General features: G+C 45.0%; 1 protein-coding gene across 2 annotated transcripts in view; it reads left to right on the top strand.

Annotated features, from left to right (window-relative positions):
- The first annotated feature begins 510 nt into the window (after positions 1 to 510).
- The window catches only part of FECH (ferrochelatase), a 303,513-nt gene continuing 284,461 nt past the window's right edge, over positions 511 to 19,562 (top strand). For both annotated transcript variants that reach the window (XM_086960443.1, XM_086960442.1), the window contains exon 1: positions 511 to 691. Coding sequence is in view for 1 of the 2 variants with exons in the window: in XM_086960442.1 (XP_086816568.1) it covers positions 622 to 691 (70 nt within the window). In the remaining variant the exon portion in view is untranslated. The remainder of the gene's footprint in view (positions 692 to 19,562) is intronic.

Here is a 19,562-nt window from a genome sequence, read left to right as displayed (position 1 = left end):
TTCTCCTTGGTGCCAATATATTTATGACAGTTTTTAAAAAACAAATGTATAAATTGACTGCGAGACAGCTTTTCTTGGCTATGCAGCCCCTTGTGACTACCTTATTTTAGTTGCCCACCTTGACCCCCAATTTACAGGATCCCAGATTTAAAAAATTCCAATTCCAGAACTATTATCCACGTGAATCCTCATTTGGGATGTAAAGCCAGCATATCACGTTCACTGCTGTTGAAATAAAAGCGTATTTTCCTTCCGCGATCTCAAATTGATTTTTTTCTGTTTCACGAATTCTGATGAAGTAGAGATCACTTTATTGGGCCGGTGTTTCCAGGACAGGGAAGGGACAAGAGGTCTACAGCCTGGAAGCTCGTACGGTGCGCTACATGACACGCACACCAGCCGTGGACTCGGCCATGTGAACGAGACATGGCGCGTGCCTGGGCGGGCTGTTGCCTGCTTTTCAGTTGGAGGGCGGGTCCCGGAACAAGGTTGCCTCCTCCGCCTATCCCTGACGCGACCGGTGGTGGCAATAACAGAAGCACACGTCCTAGAGGGGGGAACGCGCTAGACGCTGGTCCCGGGCCGTGAGAGGAGAAGGTGGCCTCTGCCAACTCCAACGGAATGTACTCCCACTGCACTAACATGGCGGCCGCCTTGAGGAGCGTCGCCTTCAGGAGACTCGGCGAGCAGTGTAAGTCCGCCCTGCCTGGCGCGTGTGCTGCTGCAACAAGCCTCGTCAGGCGTGTGCTGCTGCAACAAGCCTCGCGTGACGCGTGCTGCTGTCTGCGTTTTACCTCTACTGCGGTCATACCTTCGGCTCACTTCTTTCTCACTCTAGGGAACCTGTTCATAATTGTCACGTGCGCCACCTTTAGCCAGTCGTATCTTTTTATAGCCAACAGGACGTTGCATTCTGGGACTTGTAGTTTCACTATAACATTATGAACACGGACCAAGCATCCCCTTATAGAACGTGGGATAATAAACAGGACTGGTTGGAGTTGACACATCTGACACGGGCCCATCAGGCAGCTATGCCCGCATACTGAGAGCGGTGGTGGTTGTTTGCTCTGTGATGTTCACAACTGCAGCTATTGGCTGCTTAGCAGCTGCAGGGAGTGCAGTCCCACCTGTGAACTTAGCCGATGTTTCAAATAGCATCACTCTCCAGGTTTGGGTTTATAGTTAACGCTTCTCTTATTAGCCATGTACCCCAAAAGACCTACCATGCTTAGTACAGTCGGTTAAATAAGGAGTGCCTGATTGTGTCACGCATTAACAAGGGACCTACCGCCTTCAAGCAGAAAATACAGATTACCTGTTTTTGCACAGGCAGTGCCCTTCTAGATCAGTTATTTCAGTCACAACATTCTTGCAAGGGACCGGTGCAATGGGCAATAATAGTGCTACTTTGATTTAGAAAGCGCGTCATGCTGCCGTTTCTGTGCGTTGTAAATTACAAGTGGGCCGTAGTGTCACCATTATTTATTCTTACGCCACCTCATCACCGCATGGCGTGTTTAATGGGTCTAGTTCCATGTGTCGAGTATTTTCGACTGCCTTTACCTTCGGTTAAAGTACCGCAGTTTCTTGGTACTCAACGGACTCAATCTGTGTGCTCTGCTGCAATGGTGGCGCTATCCAGCGTTCCCTTCACCTGCAACTCCGGCTGCGTACTCAGTGGTCTCTGCGGGACGCCTCTGCAGTCTGCAGTCATGGAAGAGCAAGGATGCTATGGTCCCTTATGCAAGCAAATAAAACGGGAACCCACCCGATGTTTAAATAGTGCAGTAAAGATATATATGGGTGCAGAGGGCCCTTCTGATCTCTCGGCCCCGGTGCAACTGTACTTGCTGCGCTATCAATAGCTACGCCCCTGTCTTCATTTGTGGCTGACAGCTGGAGACCTGCGATACGGGAGGCAGGAGTCGTACTAGCACATAAAGCTGCAGTAACTTTACTAGCAGCATAGCCGTCCTACACCGTATTTTCTAATGTTTACATTTTCCTAGCGCGTGTTCTCGTGCAGCATATGCAGCGTGCACGTACCAGTAGCTGAGTTAGAACTGTGTAATTCGGGGACCCTCGTATACACAGTGCTCCTTGCCTCCTAGAACAACGTTTGCACCGCTGTGTAATTTGTTTTAGTTCATGGCACAGCCCAGGGTTGTTCCTCTCCTTGTTCGTGCCAAGAGTTGTACGTTACATAATGCAGTCCCGATTTACATAACTACGCAACCACGTGTTCCGTTGGAGGATTTGGCTTTAGTCAGCTGCCCGCTCTGAACGTAGAAGCCTCTTATTTACTGTGTATCTGTTATGTCTGAGCCTATATCTCACCTTTCAAAAGTTCGTGGCACCCCAAAAGTTTATTCTGTGCCGTGTTGCACCACGAATGTATGTATGTGTTTTTGTAAACGAAGCTCTGATTAAGAATAAATATGTCAGGGAGGCCATGGGAGACTGTTCATACAACATTGTTGGTACGCTGGTATGCAGCGTTTAAGCAATGCAGCATAGCAGTCTTTTTATCGAATGCGCACAAGCAGTGTCTGCAACCTCGCGAGAACAGTGCATAATACTGGATAGCATTACCAGTGATGGGCAGTGGCATTATGTGGATTTTGAGGGGCCCGGCCAAGACATAGGCCCTGTTTGGAATAACTTTGTATTTTTTTACCCAGTTTCTGCTAAGCCAAGCCCCCCTCCCCGATGCCAAACAATATTGAATAATATTGGGGAGAGGATATGGCAAGAGCTCACGACTTTGGAGTTGGGGAACCCGGTTTGAGTGTCGACGTTGGCTCACCATCCTTTGATTTTGGGCAGATCACTTAATTCACCCATCAAGCCCCACTTAAAAAAAAATAAATCAATAATGAGACTTTGTGTAATGTAACTGGGGCTCATGTAAAGCACTACAATACATTCTGGTCTAGTTCACGCTATATAAAAAAACTGCAAGAAAAGAATAATACATTAAAGGTTGAGATGGAGAAATCGATAGATGTGAGACAAAAAAGTTCGCTTTCCGAGGCAGACCCTATTAAGGTGTGTGCCCAGGGCAATTCATAATAATGAAGTTTATAAAGCGCATAGCTACTTCGACAGAATTGTCCCAGCACTGGTAGTTCTAGCTTCTGAAAAAGTCATGAAGGCCAAGGATGAGACAGTGTATGAAAAAGAGGAGGCCAAGGAAAAGATAGTCTATCTAAAGGGCCAGGTTTTTAAGTTTCTACATTAATTTAATTGCCCCTATGCACATGCCTTAAAATGTAATTAAATAGTTACATTTCAATGCATTATTTGAAATGGATGGCAATTACAAAGGTAAAGTAGGAGTACTCGCAGTCCAAGTAGGTGTGTGCTAATGAGAAGTGCTTGTACTCTTCCACTAAAAGTACTGCACCCAGCTGAGAAGCACCCTCATTCTCACTTTCAGATTGATGAAACACAGGTTTTCAGTATCTGAGAGTACCTGACCATGTAAAACACTGTGTCAATTACATTTTTTAATCTGTTATATCTATTCAGTAATCCTTGACCCTCTGTTGCAAACACTGACTTTGATGATGAGGTAGGGTGCCTTTTGAACTCATCGCTATATTCCTCTGGGATCTGTGAGTAACTAATGGTTGGGTCTAATAACATAAACACGAACATTTTATGTTAAGCACTCCTGCAGGTGTCTTCTTGCTACTAGAACTGCACAACTTGTGTGTGTTCTACCAAGGGCAGATACACATAGTTTCAGAAGGCAGGGTTTAGAGCTCTGGACAGGCATATCTATCAGAATGAAATGATCAAAATATACATTCTTAGACTGAGTTTTAGATATATATCAGATGTGTGGTGTAGACCCAAGATGGGCTTGAAGCAAACATTGAAACATGGAACTACCTTAATTTCACCTACTGTTCAGTTTATTCTTATTTTATTCAGGTCGCATAAATCATCTTAATGGACTTTTTGAGTTCAACTGCCCCACTGCCTCTGGATAGTATCCTGTCTGGTTACTTTTTTTGGACACCCCAGGTTTTTCTTTTGCTTCACAGATTATCTTGTTGTATTTTACCTATGCGTCTATTGTTGGCAATTCTCTTTCCTGATCACCTTGTGATTATCCTGTTCTAGACCATCAGAACTTAACTATTTTATCTGGATGCTGACCTTTATTGCCATGCCTTTATATTGATCTACAAAAATGGATGCAGCACACATTTTTATTCCAGTAGGAGAAAGCATAGCAGAGAGAGCGTTGAGGATTGCAGTGGTGCAGTGTGTTACCACCTTATGCAGCAAGCCCAACTAGCTTATGTTCAGTGAAAGATCTTAACATTGTCGTTTGTAATGGTCTTCAAAACTGTAGTTTGTAGGCTTTTATTTCAATATGCCCATCACTACCAGGTTTTGAGTAGATGTGCAATAATCAAACTATCCTAGATAGTGCAAGCAGGAAAGAAGAAGTTACATAGAGACTTCCGTAAAGACAACTGTGTGTTTATGGCAAATAAGCACTATAATATCTAAAACAGATAATTTCTCCAAGACTTTTTTTAACTGCCTTTTTATAAAATGAGTGGTCATTAATGTATTTTTTGATACTTCATATGTCTTGGATTTGCTCAGCTATTTCAGTCAAAAGTACACTATTTCTATCTTATGATCTACACAGTTGTGGTACACTTTTTAACACCAAATGAGGTTTTAAAGGGCTGGTATTAACTATAAATAATACATTTTTAGAAAGTGATTCACATCATCTTAAATAAAAAGAACATTACCTGTAGACCAAGAACTTGGAAACTGTTAGTAAAATTTAAAGTTTGAGACACATGCTTGTATGGTATTCTAAAAGACTTGCCGTAGGCCAAGAATGTATTTTTTAACATAATTGTGGGTTTGTTAATGTTGATTTACCATGCCTTCTCAGAAGTCTGGAGTACTCCTGTTTATGGTGGCTTACCATGTAGGAGTTATCAGCACCTTCTCGCAAAGTACAGTAGAATAGATGAAAAATGACGCAGTTGTTGATGGCATATAATCATTTTAGGGCTGTAATTAGAAGATACCTGGCTAACTGTCCAAGGGAATCTCTACTAAATATAAATCATACGGACAGCCAGCAATTGATCCTTTCATCCTACTGGGAAGCAATAGGCTTGCTTAAACTAACCCTCTTACCTTGGTTTGCAAAGTTATCTCTTATATTCTGCATACAATTTAACATTTAGAATGACAACCAGAATCGTTCTCTGTCACTGTTCCACTGGTGCATTCTTGAAAAGAAGAGTAAGGTGGAGCCACCTCTCTTGGTTAGATTCAGGTCCTGAGTTGGGTGGTTCAGTGGCTTAATGTCTCCACTGCAGGGAAACCGGTTTGAATCCCAGCAGGCCCACTCAGCCTTTCATTCTCCCTTATTTGATAAGATAAGCACTTTCGTTTTCGGTAATGATTAGATCTGTTTTTAGATAGCACAAGGAGTGGACATATACTTTACAAATTTATGTTCTGCTATGTTAGGGTCTCGCAATGCAAAAAAGACTCGGACCAAAACTGTATTGCGTGCCCAAGAAACTCTAATGTTCTACTACCTTTTGCTGTAGAATGATCTAACGTCATTTATGATCACCTATACAAGAGGAAAAACTTTAACAAATCATTAAAAGTTCAAGTAATTTCATAGAAGCATTTATTAACTTGCACACATCTCATAAATCATTCTCTGCAATAGTTAAAGTTGTTTACTTTAAAGGGAGTGCACCCTAGAACTCAAAAAAAGTTAGATGTACCTTCTAAAGACAAGACAAAGGTGAAAGTCAAACAGTGCTTTCAAAACAGGCCATCAAGGAATATGTTATTGACTAAAATGCAGTAATATTTTCATAGTCAGCCCTTAGATGGTTGACCTTCAGCTATTCACATTGCGCTTAATGCTGAACTTTCAGTATGAAGCAATCATTCCCTACCTAAGCAGAGTTTCCATTAGGCAAATATTCTAAAACAGAAATAATACTCCGCTATCAATGCGCTTGTACCAAACCTGCCCCCAGCCAACTCACAAGGTTAATGTTGGAGAAGAGAATAATGCAAACGCTTTACTAAAGGAAAAGAGCAATTAGGTTGCTGATCGAGGCCTGAGATCATGTGTAGCTAACTGGTACTTTCTAAAACATTTAGCAACACATAACTTTGAGTGACCAGAGAAAGATGCCAATTAAATCAAGTGAGTGTTTGTCTTAGTCCTATTTGAAAGAGGAAAGGTAACTTCCCCCACTCGGAGATTCCACGCTTCACACCAAAGTAAATATAACAGCATAGTGAGTTTTGCATACCTCTACTTTTGAGAGAGAAATTTGTTATCAGCACAATGTTGAAACAATGGCAAATCTTTGTTGACATCCCCAAACTGGTATATTTGACATGGTAGAGGTTTGGAAAGAAGACTTACTCCCCTCAAAAGCTTATGTATGAGGGAACACTACCAATAGGATTTTTTTTTTTTTTTTTTTAAATCTCTTTATTAACAGGTTTTTACAATTATTTTCCCCCCTCTGGAACCGAGAGGGGGGTGAGGAACAAATTACAAAAGTAAATCAACAATGCTTCCACCGTGGAAGTGACAAAGTACAAATATATAATCTTAAACTATACACATCATATGACACATTATAACTTATATTGCACCTAAAAAAAAATCCTCCTTCATGCCTTAATATTTACACAGTCCATGCTTAACTCAAAGACAACAAATCCTTTAAACTTACATATTTACATATAAACAAACTATACATCACTTTATCTCGTGTTGAAACCAGTGCCCCTCCCTTATATCCCAATAATCCTTATGCCCTTTTATGCATTATATACACTTTATATACACTTTTATACTTCCTCCTTCCAATTCGTTATTGGCTCCCATATTTTCAATCCTAGTTTCCTTGCATTCTTTCCTCTTCTAGAGTATATTTCTTTTTCAAGATTATATATACTTAGGAGCTTGGCTAACCATTGTTGGAATACTGGTGCAGATTGTTCTAGCCAGGCTGAGGCAATACATAATCTAAAGACTGCCATGGCAACAAAGATGAAGTAGTTGCCCTCTTCATATTCATTACCCGAGTCTACCCCCAGTAAAATAATTGCAGGTGTTAAATTGATAGAAACATTTCTTCAAAGGGCATTGAAATTATCTATCTCGCTCAATATTGTCAAAAGACATGGGCATGTTGCAAAAATATGAATAACATCTGCCTCTAAACTTCTGCATCTAGGGCAATTTATACCCGTAGTCGCCCCCCATTGTGCAAGTTTCGCTGGAGTGTAATATAACCGATAGATGGTTTTATAGTGCTGAGCCTGCAGCGACGCAGAACACAAAATATTCTTTCCAAGTACTACTGATATATTAAAGCACTCCTGCTCTATGTCCAGTTTCGCCGACCAACTTTGCCCCCATTTAACCATATCATCTGTTTTAGATTCAAGTAGCTCTGCGTAAAACCTTTTAATTGTACAATCTGCTCCATTATGTATTACCTCTAATATACAATTTTTCTCAAATCCTCTCACTCCCCCCCCCCCCCCTTTTATTTTGTAGGAAACTTCTTACTTGTAAATATTTAAAGAAGTGTCTTGTTGACAAATCGTATTTCGCCTGTAATTTTGTAAATTGTTTCATCCCCTGTGGGGCCATCAGATCCCCTACTTTTATTATCCCTTTTCAATACCATTCTGTGTACACTAAGTCGGAAAATATATCTTCAGGGAATAATGTATTCTCTCTTATCCTCGTGTATCTATTAAATTTCCCCAATCCAAATTTCTTAATAAACCACCTCCAAATGTTATGTGCACCCAAAATGGTCTTAAATCGTGTTCTCTTAAAATAAGCAGTGTCAAAATGTTTCAAAAATATATTTTTAACTTCTTCTCCCATCAATATGCCATATATCGCTAATGAACCCAAGTCATCTTCTCCTTCCGCTTCTGCTCCGCCTATTAATCCTACCATATATTGTAAGGCTGCAGCCCAATAGTAAAGTTTTAGGTCCGGTAGCGCCCATCCTCCTCTATCCCGTGGAAGTGCCATAAATCTTGCTGCTCTCCTAGTTTTACCTTTAGACCAGATAAATCTGTTGATCATTTGTTCAGTTTTTTTAAACCAAAGGTTATCAAACCACAGCGGAATTGTCCTGAACAGATATAGAAATTTCGGCAGTATTAGCATTTTTATGATATTTACTCTGCCAACCAGGGTGAGATGTAGATTATTAAGTCTATCTAGCTCCTTCCCCACTTTTCGTATAATGGGGTCTATATTTAACTCTACTAGCTTTTCTAATTCTGTAGTTATAGTTATACCCAAATACTTTCCTGTTTGTACCACCCGTGGATCCTGACATATAGTCTTGTTGTTTTTAAAATAAGTTGCGTTTTTCCAGTGTTCAGAGAGTATCCTGATACTTTCCCAAATTCTTTAGCCTCCAGCTCCACATGTCTTATAGCCTCTGTGGGTAATGGTGTTACAACAGCCACGTCATCGGCATAAGCAAGTATCTTACAGTCCCCCCTAGGTGTGGCAACTGGAGGTATACTCACATTTGCTTCTAATCTACGTATCAGCGGATCTAAATATACTGCAAAAAGTAACGGGGAACACGGGCATCCCTGCCTAGTACCCCTATTTATTTTCACTTGTTCCGTTGTTCCCGAATTTATTCTAATCGTAGCTACTGGATCTCTATACAAGGTCTTTATTGCTGTAAGAAAACCATTTCCAAACCCCATTCTTTTCAGTACACTCCACAAATATACCCATGATACACGATCGAATGCTTTTTCAGCGTCTAGCAATAAAACCGAAAACGGCTCCCCAATAACCTCCATTTTATCCATAAGGGTTATTCGTTTTCGTATATGATGCGTAGTCCCTCGTCCAGGTATAAATCCGTGTTGGGTGACAGTTACTAATGGTGTTATTACACTGGCGAATCTTATTGCCAGTGCTTTTGAATAGACCTTTGTGTCAGTGTTCATGAGCGTGATTGGTCTGTACGACCCCGGTTCAGTAGGTATCTTTCCTTTCTTTAAAATAACGACTATTTCAGCCCCGGACCAGGAGTTTGGTATTGACATTCCCTTCTGTGCCTGTTTCATAGTGCGTACCATATCTTCCCCTATCTCCTCCCAGAAAACTTTGTAAAACTCTAGCGGAATCTTGTCCGGCCCGGCCGCTTTTCCGGATGGTAAACTCTTCAAAGCACCTTTTATTTCCTCTTGGTCTAATGGGTTATCTATCCTCTGCTTCTCTGTTTCATCCAGCTCAACCCCTTCGTAGTGATTCAAATATTCCATTATATCTTCGGGATCTTTTACATCATTTTCATTATATAGATTCGTATAAAAATTCCTAAAAACTTCTCTAATTTGTTGCACACTTGTTACAATTCCTCCTGAACTGTCCTTTATTGCTTTTATCTCTCCGAATGATGCTTTTTGCCTTGCTCTAATAGCTAGCATTTTACCAACCCTTTCACTCATCTCATAGGATTTCTCTCTGTTAACCACATATTGTTTTGCCGCCTTCACTGCTATGTATTCTTCTGCTTCCATTCGCAGTTTCGCAAGCTTCATAAAAAAAGGGGGGGGGAGGAACAACAACAAAAAAGCTGGTATTATCGCAGAGGTAAAGTGACCTGGAATACAAGTATCAATAAAATAGAGAAACTATATGAGTTGTACATGGCTGTTAGCCCAATTTGTTTAAGGAATCGGTTTAGTCGGTTCAGTATTTGTAAAATTAAGGATAAATTACCTAAAAAACCAGGATGAATACTCGAATAATGACGTGGAATGTCTGCGGCCTGAATGATAGATTAAAAAGGCAGAAGGTGGCTGTCCTGATCAAAAGTCTAAGACTAGATTTTTTAATACTTCAAGAGACACATATACAGGCGTCCGAAGTTCAATTGCTTGACCAGCTAGGTCTTACTGTCATAGCATATTCCAGACAGGGCGCTAGAGACAGGGGGGTGGCTGTAATGGCAAGACAAAGAGACATCACTACTAGGAAAAAATGGGAGGACGCTCGGGGAAGGTGGGCTCTAATAGAATGTTTGATAGGAGAACGGTGGGTAACCCTAGGTTCTATCTACGGGTCTACAGGAGACGATTCGGAAATCTTTGAAGAAATTGATATTGAATTGGCGACCTGGGCCCCATATGCAGTGATAGGAGGGGATTTTAATATCAATGGTGCAGGGGGGTTGGGTTTGGGGTTGGGACCTCCAGTTAAATATAAAGGAAGGAAGAAAAGAGTGTTTCAAGCAGTTTGTTCTTTAGCTAGGAATAATGGGCTACTGGATGTTTGGGATACTCTTAACCCAGGACAAAATGGGTACACGTATTACTCAGCACCACACAAAGTAAATGCAAGATTAGATTATTTTTTAATTAGTAGTCAAGGCATAGACGGTGCAGGAATGGAGAGATTACCAAGATTACTAGCGGATCATAATCCCCTAATTGTTACCTTAAAGGGATTGGCAGTAGCAAGGAGGGTCTCAGAGTGAACATTTGAAAAGGCACTGTTGGAGGAGGAGGCATATATTCAACATATGAAGAGCTGGATAATTGAGTTTATGACAACAAATAGAGATACAGCAGCTGTAGGGACAGTATGGGATTGTTTTAAGGCAGGGGTGAGGGGGGAGACTATTAGTTTTGGGGCTAGGAGAAGGAAGCAGGAGAAAGATAGAAATGATGGATTAAAGGGGGATTTGTTACTAGCAGAGGAAGAACTAAGTAATAGACCAGATGAGAGTAGTAATGGAGGTGTATTAGATCCTGTTTTTATGAAGCTCACCAATAGGATTTCTATCTCGCCTGTCATGACCTGACGAAAAGGCTAACCTGTGGAAATAAGCTGTCTGGTTGCCTTACCTTCGCCGGCCAACTCTGAGGAAAAAAAACAAAGCATTTGGAAAATCCCAATGCCATGGGATCATCCCCCCCACCCTCTTGGTTCAAACCCCTACATCTAGCCCACCCTGATCACTATATTTTGTACGTGGCAGGAACCCAACCGTGCTCCATAAATACGCAGAGTCTTCAAAAATCTTCCAACCAGTTAGGTTTGTGAGAGAGTTCTGAATCATTGTATCAGTCAGCTCTCCCACTCCCGGTTCCAACAGAAGAGCCTGAAAGTGGAGGAGTGGGGATGAAGAATCCATGACAATTCTAGCAAAATTGAAAACCATAATTGAGATAACTAAACCTTAGTAACCAGTGCTTTCTTTTTTTTAAAACACCATTTTCTATTGCAATTAGAGCACAGTAAGACATTTTACACAGATCATAGAAGAAGCAGGAGTATCAGCCTACACCCAGACTATTACACAGTTAATGTCCATGGGTATCAGTAAAATTTGCATACACATACCTCTTGCGCTCTGGGCCATTAAAATGACAGTGCAACCAATGACAAATGGTCGAACTAAAACCCCCGGGAGCCCTCCCCCCACCCCTTCCAACACCTATGTACTATCCCAACTATAGTCTCTCTCCGCCTCCCCACCACCTCCCATCTCCCCACCTCTCTTCAACCCTCCCCACCCCCCTCCCCCCCTAGGCGTGTCGTGGTGCAGCCCCCAGTGGGCTAGAAAGGGGTTGACCTCTTTACTCCTATCTCGCTACAGAACCGTGGATATTATGTGGTATGAGGCGTCTCACTTCCAAGTGTGGGACATTGGTGTGCAATCAATTAGTGCTAGGCAACTTACTTTCATCTTGACCTTCTATGGCGGGTGTGTCCCAGGGCTATGTGTAGGGGACCCTCCATCCTCTTTGCGGGGGGGTGTGAATTCCATGACCAATCTCTCCCAGGCTCTTGCCCTCTCTATTGCATGGTCGTTTCCTGTTCTATGCGCCATTTGTAGTCTGACCTCCCCCTCACATCGGGCCCACTTACTAAATTCCTGCTTCCATTTATCTACATTGGGGCCTTTGTTCGCCTTCCACTGAGAAGTTATGGTTCTTTTAGCTAAGAAGAATCCCAGATCAATAAATTTACTTGTGATTTTGTTTTTTGAGGTGTGAGGAATCCAATGGAGGATGCAGTGCGCCATAGTGGGTTGTATGTCCCTCTCAGTAACATCCCTCAACAATGCCGACACCCCTTGCCAAAAGGAATCAAGCGCCGGACACGCCCACACCATATGTTTAAAATCGGCGGCCCCCTGTGCACATCTTGGACAAACCGCGGACTAGGCTGGAAAGTATTTCTGTAAACGGGCTGGTGTCAGATATGTCCTATGCAGGATGTGAAAATGCACCAGCTGGAATTGGGCATTGCGCGTACTCTTCCAGGCTCTCTCCACTATCCCATCCCATGCCGGATCGGGTATAAAAAATTCCTATGTCCGCTTCCCATTTCGCCTTCAATGTTACCATTGGTGCTAAAGCTTCGTGGGTCATGCGCCTGAACAATTACCGTCCCATTACTAATATCCCCACTCCCGCCAAACTACTGGAAAAATGCGCACAATTACAACTGACTAAACACATTGAACAGTTTGATCTCCTCAACCCTCATCAATCAGGCTTCCGAGCAGGACACAGTACAGAAACTGTTATGACTCACATAATTGACAACGCACTTCAAATGCTAGACCAAAACGACACTTGCCTCCTCATCCTTCTTGATCTCTCTTCAGTATTCGACACCGTTAAACATGAGAATCTACTCGAACTACTAAACACAAGAATGGGTTTATCTGGAACTGTTCTCAAGTGGTTCACCTCCTTTCTACACAACAGGTCGCAGAAATTCAAGAGCAACAACCTGATGTCCTTGCCAATACCTGTAACGCTGGGTGTCCCCCAAGGATCCGCCCTATCCCCAACTCTGTTCAACCTAGTTATGGAACCTCTCACCACCCTGCTACAGGCATCCAATGTACACTTTCACATGTACGCCGATGACACCCAACTTTATCTCAAATTACAATCCCCTAAAGACATTTTGCTCCTGAACTCAACGATCAGAAGCACCCAATCCTGGCTGGGCGATAACCATCTCAAACTCAATGCTCTGAAAACGGAGTTCCTTCTGATCTCACCTCCAGCGAAGATCTCCACCACTCAATTTTGGCTTAAACACCTAACAGCACTCAATGTCCAACCCACCATCGTGGACTCAGCAAAATCTTTAGGCATACCACTCGACACCAATCTCAACATGCAGCAACATATCAGCAAGGCAACTAAGGGAGCGAACTTCCAAATCAATACCCTGAGGAAACTTAAACCTTTCCTCCCAGCCAAAGACTTCCAAACCGCAGTACAAGCACTAGTCATCCCCCGAATTGAATATGGCAGCGTCGCCCTCTGCGGACTCCCCCTAACTACAACTGCACCCCTAAGAGCTTCTCTAAACGCTGCAGCGAGACTCATCACTGGGTCAAGAAAGCACTCTCATATCTCTCCTGACTTTAAATCCCTGAACTGGCTGCCTTTTGAAGCCAGAATACATCTGAAAATCGCCTGCATGACACACAAGGCGGTACACCTGAACTCTCCCGGCTACCTCACTCAGAAGCTGACAATCTCTGGCGGTGCTAGAAACACTAGAGGCACAAACAATCTATTGCTGAAACCTCGTAGATTCCGGAAGGAAAAAACCTATAAACTCTCCTTCTCAGGAATGGCACCCAGGATCTGGAACTCACTCCCTCCCGAAACTAGGCTCATCTCTTCCACTACACTCTTTAAGAAAGAAGTAAAAGCTATCCTCATGGCAAAATACACCTGAACTATTACTTCGGACTCTTTTATAGACTCTGCACCGATCTGTACTACTTGTTTGACCCCGTTGTTTATTTGTATTATCTGTATTATTGTTTACATGATTCTGATTCATCTATCTGACTATGCTCGCTCATGTACCCCTTCTGTGTAAAGCGCTCTGATATCTGCAAAGATCTTGTCCGCGCTATATAAAACTCTCAAAATAAAATAAATAAAATATACAAACACGAGACCTCCTTGATTGTGCCTGCAGCAACCACGGCGTATTGGCAACCCATAGAGGTAGGCGGTTCTGTCAAGCCCGATTTCCAGTGTTTACGAATTGCTATTCAAAACGGTCCCTGAGGACATCAAATGGCAGCAGATTGCCGTTCTCGTATAGGTCTCCCATGGTCTCTAAACCCTGCTGCTCCCAGTCCTCCAGTCTCCGCCAGTTTCCTCAGTGCGACAGTGCCCTGCACAGTTTTAATGGGATATTGGGATATCGGATCGCTATACCCCCTCGTCGTAGATATCTGTGCCAACATTTACGCGCTGTGGCAAACTCCTGAGTGAGCTGCATATCTCAGAGCGGAAGGCGCAGCACTATACGAGACAGCACCAGAAAGGGGCCCGTCGGTTCTCTCGCCTCTCCTTCGTCCCTAGTGGCCCTCGCCACCCATTGTGTGAGCCATTAAAGTTGGGCAGCTAGGTAGTACGTTTCATAGTCTGGGACCGCTAGTCCCCCCTCTGCTCGGGGTCTCATGAGCGTCCTGAGCGCCACCCTGCCGCATTCCCACAGAAAGGAACTGATCATCCCCCGAAGCCTCCGAATGTAGCTCGCCGGAATCCAGATCGGGAGAGTCCCAAAGAAGTAGAGCAAGCGCGGCAGAGTAACCATTTTGAGTAGTGCCACACGTCCCGCTACAGATAAAGGAAGGGTGCTCCAGAATTCAAAGTTAGCTTTGGCACCCCTAATCGCCTTCCCCACATTTCCGTCCAGTATATCTCCCTGTTCGTGGTAAATCACTGTACCCAAGTAGGGAAGACGTCTTTCTTCCCAGGACACCCCTTCTACCGACCGCAGACGGTCTCTACCTCCGCGTGTCGGAAATAGGCACAACTTTTTCCAGTTGACTTTCAACCCTGCTACCACACTTAGGGCTCTTAGCAGAGATTTCGCTCCTCGCAGGGCTTCCCCCGTATCTGCCAAAAACATTAATAGGTAATTCGCATAAAGTGCAATATGGTGGACCTGCCCATATACGTCCAATCCCTGGTATGCTTGCCCCAAGCGAGCGTGCGCCGCAAGAGGTTCCACTGCCATAGCGAACAACAATGGGGAAAGGGGACAACCATGTCATGTGCCCCTTCCCACTTTACATGCCTCCAAGGTCACCCCTCCCGTTCGCACTCTGGCTGTGGCATCTTTGTACATTAAAGCCGTCCAGCTCACAAAATCCAGCTCACAAAATCCGGCCCCAACCCCATCGGACTCATAACATGGAAGAGGTAATCCCATTCTAAACTATCGAAAGCTTTTTCGATGTCTACCGCAAACACCGCTGCGGTATCCACTTCATAAGTATCAGCCTCCAGAACATGTAGGAACCGTCGTATATTAAGCAATGTGTTGCGCGCGGGGATGAACCCTGACTGATCGGCATGGATCAGCGTGGACTTGTGGGGCAGTAGCCGAGTCGCTAAGATTTTGCTCAGAATTTTGTAATTCAGGTTTAGCATGGATAGAGGGTGATACGCCGTTCTATCCCAGGGTTGTTTGCCCGGTTTCAATAACAGGATAATGATTGCCTCCCTGGTAGATTCCGGCAACCCGCCCAACCCTTTGGCCTCATTGTAGAGCCACGCCAGCCGAGGCGCAAGTACATCGATATAAGTAAGATAGAATTCCACCGGAAAACCGTCAGATCCCGGTGTTTTATTCCGTGCCATACTTTTAATTGCATCTCTCACTTCCCTCACCTCGAAGTTTCTTCCCAGCTGCTTCGCATCCTCTTCCCCCAATTCCGGCAAATCCAGACCCCTCGTAAAGTTCTGTAATTCTTCCTCTGATGGAAGCACCCTACTACGGTAAAGCTCCGTATAGTAATCGAAAAACAGCTCATTTATCCCTGGCTGGTCAAAGCGGGCCACACCTGCCTGGTCCCTTAATTCAAGTATAACAAAGCCGCACCAAGCTGGATTACCCAACCAGGCCAAAAGGGCTCCCGATTTATCCCGCTCTGAGCGCGCCCGAGCGAGAGAGGCTTTGTAGTCAAAGCACCGTAGGCGCTCTACAGTTGCTTCAACTGCTTCCCTAGCTGCCAATAACTCATCTTGCTTATCTGGTCGTTCAGGGCGCTCTATTTCCAGGGCACGCAATTGCTCATCATCTCGTTTGATGTCTTGCAGTAATGTCTTCCGGGTCCCGGCCGCCGCCGAAATACAACTCCCTCGCACCACTGTTTTATAGGCGTCTCATTCAGTGAGCACCGATCCCGTAGTCCCTGCATTAAGCTGAAAAAAGTCTTCAATGGTAGCAACAAGGACGCCTTCAAAAGCGCCATCCGTACTCACCACCAACTGATCCGAAAAGCCAAGAAAACAGCATTCAAAGATCGACTTGACAACAACGCCCACAACAGCAAGGAACTTTTCAACATCGTCAAGGAATTTTCCAACCCCTCGGCCAACTCCAACGACATCACCCCCTCTCAAACCCTCTGCGATTCCCTAGCCTCTTTTTTCCACAACAAGATTGCTGACATCCACAATAGCTTTGACAACCAACCCGGAAGCCAACCCACCCTACCATCAGCTGACCATCTTCCCCCCGTTAACACCCTTAACGCCTGGAACCCAATCTCCACTGAGGACACCATCCGCCTGATGAACTCCATCCACTCTGGCTCCCCCACAGACCCATGCCCTCACCACATCTTTAACAAAGCAGACTCCGTCATAGCTCCGCACCTCCGAGACGTCATCAACTGCTCCTTCAACTCCGCTACCTTCCCAGAAGACTGGAAACACGCTGAACTCACCGCCCTTCTGAAAAAACCAACAGCAGACCCCACCGAACTCAAAAACTACCGCCCCATCTCGCTTCTTCCATTCCCGGCCAAAGTCATCGAGAAAGCTGTCAACATCCAGCTCGCCGCCTTCCTCGAAACCAACAAATCACTCGACCCCTCACAATCTGGCTTCCGAGCCAAACACAGCACTGAGACCGCCCTCATCGCAGCAACAGACGACATTCGAACTCTACTGGACAATGGAGACACAGTCGCCCTCATCCTCCTCGACCTCTCTGCAGCCTTCGACACAGTCTGCCACAGCACCATTTTACAACGCCTCAGAAATATCGGAATCCAGGGAAAGGCACTGGAATGGATCACCTCGTTCCTCACCGGAAGAACCCAGAGAGTTCGCCTCCCACCATTCAAGTCCGAGGCCTCTGAAATCATCTGCGGCGTACCTCAAGGATCCTCACTCAGTCCCACCCTCTTCAACGTATACATGAGCCCCCTCGCGGCCATTGCCCGCCAACACAACCTCAACATCATCTCTTACGCGGATGACACTCAACTGATCCTATCCCTCACCAAGGACCCCAGCACCGCCAAAACTAACCTACACGAGGGAATGAAAGAAGTCGCTGAATGGATGAAACAAAGCCGTCTGAAACTGAACTCAGACAAAACAGAAGTCCTCATCTTAGGTAAATCCCCCTCTGCATGGGACGACTCTTGGTGGCCGGAAGCCCTCGGAAAAGCACCCATCCCGACAGACCACGCACGGAACCTAGGCGTCATCCTGGATTCTTCACTCTCTATGAACAGACAAGTCAGCGCCGTATCCTCTTCCTGCTTTAACATTCTTCGCATGCTCAGAAAAACATTTCGCTGGATCCCCTCCGAAACAAGGAAAACAGTCACCCACGCTCTGGTCACGAGCCGACTGGACTACGGAAACACCCTCTACGCAGGTACTACCGCAAAACTCCAGAAGAAACTACAACGAATCCAAAACGCCTCAGCTAGGCTCATATTAGACATCCCACGCAACGAACACATCTCTGGTCACCTTAAAGACCTCCATTGGCTACCCGTCAATAAGAGGATCACTTTTAGACTGCTTACCCACGCACACAAATCACTCTACAACATCGGACCAGAGTGCCTCAACTCTCGACTGTCCTTTTATACCCCCTCCCGCCAACTTCGCTCCTCCAGCCAAGCCTTCGCCACTGTACCTCGCATCAACAAGACCACCATGGGAGGCAGATCCTTCTCATACCTGGCTGCCAAAACATGGAACTCTCTCCCCGATTACCTTCGCCTCACCCAGAATCACCTAGCGTTCAGAAAGCAGCTTAAAATGTGGATATTTGACAAATAATCCTCCTCCCCTTCCTAAGCGCCTTGAAACCCTCTGGGTATGTAGTGCGCTATATAAATGTTATGACTTGACTTGACTTGACTTGGCTATAGTGGTTCGGAATACTTGGTCCTCAAGTGTTTCTGGACGCAGTCTCCAGGTAGGAATTCTGGGGCGCGGCCGCGACCACTGCAACTGGGCTATCAGTCGGTTATGGTCATAAATAGTGCGAGTGACCCATTCGCTATTGCTAATTTCCCCATGTATCTCAGGGGAGCATAGAAATGCATCCAGGCGAACATGTAATTCGTGGAGGGTGGAGAAAAAGGAGTAATCCCTATCCAATGGGTGTTGAACCCTCCAACTGTCAATCAGCCCCCAAGTTTGCTGCCAGGTAGAGCACGCCACTGCCAGTTTACCCGCTGGTGCGTTCGGTAAGGGTGGGTGTGAACGGTCTAAATCAATGTCTGTGACACAATTAAAATCGCCCCAAAATAGTAGAGGCCCTACGAAGACTGATGCTAATTTGTGGGACAGTAATGAGAAGAAGGCTGGTTGGTCCACATTAGGCGCATATAAACATCCCAGAGTTAAATCTCGACCATCCAGCTTCAGCTGGAGCACCAAGTATCTGGCCTCTGGTTCAATCAATTGTGAGGTGCACTGAAAGGGAAACCCAGCTCTTACCCAAATTAAGACCCCCCTCGCCTATGCCGAGTATGACTTGACCCCTCCAGCGGCATTGGATCGCCTTCCCTTCCTTTGCAGTGAGGTGGGTCTCCTGGAGAAAAGCAATTTGTATCCCTCTACGTGTCAAGAAGGAGTGTATCTTGTGTCGCCTATGCATAGTATGCATCCCCCTTACATTCCATGTGAGACATGTGTAACCTAATGCGGGTCCCATTGCTGGCATTGTTCTAGATCATGTTCCATCCAAGCACCCCAACCCCACAAATAGAACAATTCAAACATCCCCAACTCCCCCTCCCCAGGACAGGCATCCAACGCGGAATCCCCAATCCAAACAAAGAAAAGACATATAAACTCCAATCAGTTCAGGCTGCCTGGAACTCCGATTCAAGAATCCCAGAGGTCCCCCAGTCCCCTTCCCACCCCGTGTGAACATTTCCCTACCCAGGTCCCCCCCCATCAATTCCACTGCGCTCTCCGTCAGCCCAGCCTCCCATCAGGCACCAAATCTCAAGGCCCAGCAGTCCAACTCAATACCTTACAAAGTCAGGCTGATCATGCAACTGTTCAGTCAGCCAAACACCCCATCCGCTGTTTGTGGAGTGACGCCTGGTAATTCCGTCTCCGAGAGCCCGTGGACGCTGCTGGAACTGGGGCTCTGTTCTCCACTCCCTGTATGCTCCGACGTGTTGCTGGTTGGGCTG

This window comes from Lissotriton vulgaris, chromosome 3_1, assembly GCF_964263255.1.
Source record: "Lissotriton vulgaris chromosome 3_1, aLisVul1.2, whole genome shotgun sequence".
Taxonomy (NCBI): domain Eukaryota; kingdom Metazoa; phylum Chordata; class Amphibia; order Caudata; family Salamandridae; genus Lissotriton; species Lissotriton vulgaris.
Note: the sequence above shows the minus strand (reverse complement) of the source record. Positions and strands in the feature narration are given on the sequence as shown.